General features: G+C 37.5%; 1 protein-coding gene across 3 annotated transcripts in view; it reads right to left on the bottom strand.

The window, feature by feature from the left end:
- Positions 1 to 826: 826 nt before the first annotated feature.
- Positions 827 to 6,000, bottom strand: part of VWA8 (von Willebrand factor A domain containing 8) — a 382,692-nt gene continuing 377,518 nt past the window's right edge. For all 3 annotated transcript variants that reach the window (XM_010374503.2, XM_030922264.1, XM_030922265.1), the window contains 2 exons: positions 4,448 to 4,686; positions 827 to 2,288 (listed from right to left, as the gene is read on the bottom strand). In XM_010374503.2, coding sequence (XP_010372805.1) covers positions 2,180 to 2,288; positions 4,448 to 4,686 — 348 coding nt within the window. In that variant the 3' untranslated portion in view covers positions 827 to 2,179. The remainder of the gene's footprint in view (positions 2,289 to 4,447; positions 4,687 to 6,000) is intronic.

Here is a 6,000-nt window from a genome sequence, read left to right as displayed (position 1 = left end):
TCCACTTCCAAAGGCTTTCAGGGGCAGTGACCCGCTAGCTAAGGGGCATTCCTTGGGGTTAAGCTGCCACTTGGAAGGGCACTTCCTCAGATCGCTGCTGTGCCTAGCAAGAAAGGAGCAGTTAGAAGTGTTCCCCTGACAGTGTCCCATCTGCTTGGTCCCCACACCTCTGAGTGCTCGAATATGGGCAGATATACTTTCTGAGGAAAGGGAGAGGAAGAGAGCCCTGTGAATGTGGACAGGGTACAAGAAGAGAAGCCACACTGGAAGGAAGAGAAAAAGGCAGCAGGAGTGTGACATGTACATTTGTGAGACGCAGCAAGAGGCGTGGGACTGAGGGACGCACAGGCATTAAGGGGCCTGGAGGCTGGAGGCCCAGCTTTGCCCCTGCCTGGCTGTGAGCGTGGCCTATTTTCTTGAACTTCTCTAAGCCTCAGTTTCTTTACTTGTAAAATGAGGATGTTAATGGTACCATGAATAGTTAGTGAAAGGTCTAGTAACAGGAATCTTGGGAAAGTGACCTAAGTTCTCTAAGCCTCACTTTCTTTATCTGTAAAATAAGGTCAAAAATACCTCTGTTACATGCATTGTTGTGAAGATGAATGAAATAATGTATGAAATCACTTAGCATATACCTGGTTCACAGTAAATAATCAGTAAATGCCAGCTGCTGTTGTGATGACTATTGGAATGCAATTACATTTTTAAAGAGACATACCAGATTGAAATTGTTCGCATCATTGAATGGTTCAATACATGGGGCAGGCGTCTGACTAGAGCAACAAGAAAACCATGCAAACTCACCAGGTAGTACTGCACTGGAAAGCACATTGCTTTTATTTATTTAATAGTTAATGACAGGGAGAGGGGGTGATGGAACAAATGGGTATTATCTTCTCTTCTCTCCTATAATTAATTAAAATGAAATTATGGACCTGTACAATTTCAAAATATATGGATGGACAGGATAATATTATTAATAAGATTAGTTTTCCAACTTAAGACCAGGTTTTTCAATTCACTGGTGCCCTAAAGTTTCTGATTTTGCAATCAATTGTGAAGAGGAGTTTTTACATTATACGGTTGAAGAGAGAATGACTTCTGCTGAAGCATTTGATTTTAAACAAAGTGATATTGAGCCTATTGATAAAACAAAGGTCAGTCCAAGAGTGTGTGGGAATAAGGTACATTTTGACAGAAAAAAGAATGACGCTTTAAAAAAAGTTGTTTTCTTTCTTTTTGTTTGCTTGTTACAGCTAAAGAAATCTCCAGTCACCATTCACTTCAAATATACCACCTTGATTTTACTTTTTTTACTTTGCTTTAGGTAATTTTTGTATGAATGTTCTCAATAAAGAATTTTCTTATAAACATTTATTATTTTGAGCATTACAGTTTGCACCTCAAAATGGAGTACTGTGAATTTTCTGAGGATGCTAGAAGAACAGAAGAAACAGTAAACTTTTAAGGCAAGACATCTTTCTCCTCCCACTCTAGCAGCAAGAAGAAGAGGACATTTGCTCTTTATTATTTAAGAGCCTTTTAAAAGTCACATGGAAAGGCAAGCACTCCAAGGATTTTTTTATTCCTTTTGACTCTGGCCAAGAAAATGAAATTATTGAGAACAGCCAACCTTTCATAAAATATTGCTGTTGGAGGGACTTTTTGGTGGGTTAAATATTATAAAATCATTGTTTTCTGGTCAATACAGAGCAGGGAGAAAATAAAAATAATTATTGGATAGGAGCATTTTGGTGGGTTTTGCATCTTATGTCAGAATGTGACACCAAAGGCTCGGCTTGATGGGATCGCTTTTCTTATCTTAGGTGACCAGATGATGTGTTAAGGCAAAAGCAAAGTATTTTTCCCCCTCAGGTTTTTGGAAATAGACTAAACACATAGTTCTCAAAACCACCTTCCTCTAACCCCAACCTTTGATAAAGTACGGGCCAACTAACTTGAGCTTCTGAACTCATCAGTGGAGTATCTTTCCATGTTCAAGCCTCCTTCTGGCTGCTTTTCTGAATTCTCATTACTGAGCAAGTGTAGGAAGACCCAGGAATGCCGGAATCATCCAGTCACTGCATGGGTTCACTTCATCTGTATCTCTTTTTTAGAATACTCTTTATTCCTGTCTTATTTCAAATCCTGCTGTCATCAGGGTGATGAAGGGCACTTCTTAGACATTCGACAACATGGTGGAGGTGAAGATCTGTTGTAAAATCTGAGGGATGTCCTTGGTATCCATGGCAACGAAAGACCGACCAGCTGGTAAAGTTCTCTGCAACCTGCCAGGATGGAAAGGGAAAGGAAGTTACCCCTGTAAATGACTCTCCCTTCCACCCCCTGCCCTGGCAAACCACAGCCTCCTAATGGTTTCTTAGGACAGGAAGTTTTTACTTTCTCATACCTTGCTCTCTGCCTACCACTGAATTAGTTGTCATTAAGCAATGAAAGGCTTGGAAGAGCAACAAGGAAAGACACAGCGAAAGCAGGGAACTGAAAGGAAGGTCTTTTCAGTGAGAAAGTTGGCGAATTTGAAAAGAAAAACTTTTCTTCCTTTCTTTACTGCCGTTTCTTGGTATTTCATATTCTCTTGGTAGAACAGAGCCCTACGGATTCATCTGGGATCATCTTACCTCCTGGGTCTAGTCAATATGTTGACCTCATGCTGTATTTCTAATGCTTTTCCTTCCTTAGAAAACAGGCCTCTAAAAACGCTGCTGAGGCAAACCCTGAGTGGTTCTTTCTCTCTTTCTTTGCCTCTCTCTCTCTTTTTTTTGGTCCACATCACACAATGTGAAATGCGATCTGGATTGTCCAATTATTGCTTCAATGACACTGAGGTTATACAGGCTTATGAAATTTTTTCCAACTCATTTTTAAGTAAATTTTAAAAAACTTATAATGGGTTTTGATTTGAATTATCCTTAAAAATAACTTGTCATTGAAGTTACGATAATTTTTTAAATACTAATTTATCATTTGGAACAAAAGGCCATTTTGAAGGCAACAAAACTGTAAGACACAGTTCTCTTCAAAAGAACGCCTCCTTTCACTGTGCCAGGAAGTCTGGCTTTGGAATGACATTTAATAAAATTCAACCATCCTGTGTAGTATTGTATATTTGGCATGCCTGGTAAGCCAGCTAATTCTGCAACATATCTTTTGCCAGTGGATGTTGGACCATTTCCCTAGGAAACCACAAGGGTATTATTGTGCTTTCTTAAGTATTCGAACAGGATCTGTTCACTAGAAAGACAAAATAGCCATTTCATCTCAACTAGCATTTGTTGAGCTTGTTTTCTGCCTAATAGTGGGCTGATGCTGAGGAAAATCTGGGTGGAAAAGGCACAGTTTGTGTTTGAGGATGTGGAGGTTCTAAAAGATGCAAAGCACTAACTTGTAAAAACTACGAAGAATGCAAAGTCATGTCATCAAATGACTGTAACTACATGGTATTAAGTCTGTTCTCAACCTCACTCTGCAGCCTTGCAGCAAGCAAAGGGAATAGAAAGAGAAAAAGATGCTAGCACTTTGGATACTAAAACATTTCCAATCATAGAGTATGACAAGTAAAAGGGGTGGAATAACAAAAAAGTAGGCCCTTTGTGCTTTAGGCAGGGATTTTTTTTTTTTTTTAAGATTTACTTTCACTGGTGTTTTGTGTTTCTTACAGGTATTTTAAACACAGAAAAACCATGAGTTCTTTCTGTTTGTAATTCAAAAAGATAAATGTTAGTGTGTCGAGTTATGAAAGTGTTTCCAGATCTCTCCTTTCAGATCATACCCACTGGTATTTATTGTCTGATCATAAGATTCTCTATTGAATATTCAGTATATTCAGTGTAGTATCTAACTATATGTATATTATCTTACGTTGTCGCCAAGTGTTTCACCTGCCTTGTCTCTCCAGGAGTAAGAAGGGATATATGTGAGTGTGTCTATATATACACAGGCATGCATATATGTAGGCGATGTCTCTATGGGGATATAATACATGTGTGTGTATATATGTCTACATATGTATAGACATACACACACATGCACACACATTATCTCCTATGCTAGGAAAATAGATGTTCATGATTTTTAATATGATTTGAACACAAAATGATTAGCCTGAGCTTAGGACCTTGATATAAAGTGGCAAATGTATAAAATAGTACCCAATTTATTAGTGACAAATCAATGTGTCAATGATTTATTATTGGTTTAAATATAAACTAAAAAATAATTAATTAAAAATTATTATTGTTCATTCAAACAAAAGCTAGAACATATCCCCTCCACTAGATTATAAACCCCTAGAGGCTAGCAACTCTAGTTTCTGTTTTTCCTCCACCTGCCTCACTGTCCCTCATGGTGCTAAGCCTATAAAACAGCATGTATTAGCTATTCAGTATCTCTGTACCTGCCCTTTTCTGTATGCTCAGATGACACTTACCTCGTTGCTTGATCACCTAAAGAGCCAATAAAAATGGCAAAAGCATTTACTTGAGGGTCACTTGTGAGGATTTGAGCAAACTTAGCAGGATGTATTCCATATCGTGACAGATTTGCATCACTCAAGACTATGACAAAGTACTCATCAGCTTCTTCTTTGACAATTTCCTTGATGGCATGTTCTGTCCCTTCTAACGTGTGGTCCCCACTCATGCAGAACTGAGAGTGGGCATGCATTGTCTGGAGGTAAGAGAAGTTGCACAAAAGCCATGGTGAGAAACTTCTTTTTAAACAAAGATGATTATTTTTCTATTGACCATGAGCATGCATACATACCAATTATTATCCACGTTCTAAGATAGTTCTATTTAATTTGCATATTTGAGTGACAACAGTATACAGTGATATTTGTATCTGGCTTAGAATTTCATTAGATATAGGAATCATTCCAAAACTATCACAGTGGGCACTTAGTTTTAAAATGCAGGCTTCCACTTAAAGTGAGAAAACATAAGAAAATATTAAACTTGGTATCACATTGGAGGATGCAGATGACACAGAAGGAAAATAAGGAATGAGTTGAGTTTCCAATAAACAAAGTTATAATACTAAAAACATTGTACTCATATCAATAACGATGGAGGAAATTTACTTATAATCGTGATATGTATTTTTCTATTGCAGGCTTAATTGTGTGAAATCAATTATACATAAAACTGGGGACAGAGAGCACTCTAAAAGTGGTCATTCTGCTCACCAATGATATGATTGTATATCTAGAAAACCCTAAAATCTGATAAATGAATTCAGTAAAGTCTCAGGCTACAAAATCGATATACACAAATCAGTAACACTGCTATATGCCAACAATGACCAAGCTGAGAATCAAGTCAAGAACTCAATCTCTTTTACAATAGTTGCACACACACAAAACCCTAGGAATATACTTAACTAAGGAAGTAAAAGAGCTCTACAAGAAAAACTACAAAACACTGATGAAAGAAATCACAGATACACAAACAAATGGAAACACATCCAATGTCCATAGATGAGGAGAATCAATATTGTGAAAATGACCACACTGCCCAAAGCAATCAACAGGTTCAGTGTAATTCCCATCAAAATACCATCATTGTTTTTCAAAGAACTAGAAAAAACAATCCTAAAATTCATGTGGAACCAAAAAAGAGCCCAGATAGCCAAAGCAATACTAAGCAAAAGCAACAAATCTGGAGGCATCACATTACAGGGCTTTAAATTATACTAAGGCTATACAGTTACCAAAACAGCATGGTACTGGTATAAAAATAGGCACGTAGACCAATGAGACAGAATAGAGAACCCAGAAATAAAGCCAAATACTTACAGTTAATTGATCTTTGACAAAGCACACAAAAACATAAACTGAGGAAAGGACACCCTATTCAATAAATGTTGCTGGGAAAGCTGGCAAGCCACATGCAGAAGAATGAAACACTGCTGGTGGGAATGTAAATTAGTACAACCACCTCTCATACAAATCAACTTATACAAAATCAACTCAAGATGAATCAA

This window comes from Rhinopithecus roxellana, chromosome 18, assembly GCF_007565055.1.
Source record: "Rhinopithecus roxellana isolate Shanxi Qingling chromosome 18, ASM756505v1, whole genome shotgun sequence".
NCBI classification, from domain to species: domain Eukaryota; kingdom Metazoa; phylum Chordata; class Mammalia; order Primates; family Cercopithecidae; genus Rhinopithecus; species Rhinopithecus roxellana.
Note: the sequence above shows the minus strand (reverse complement) of the source record. Positions and strands in the feature narration are given on the sequence as shown.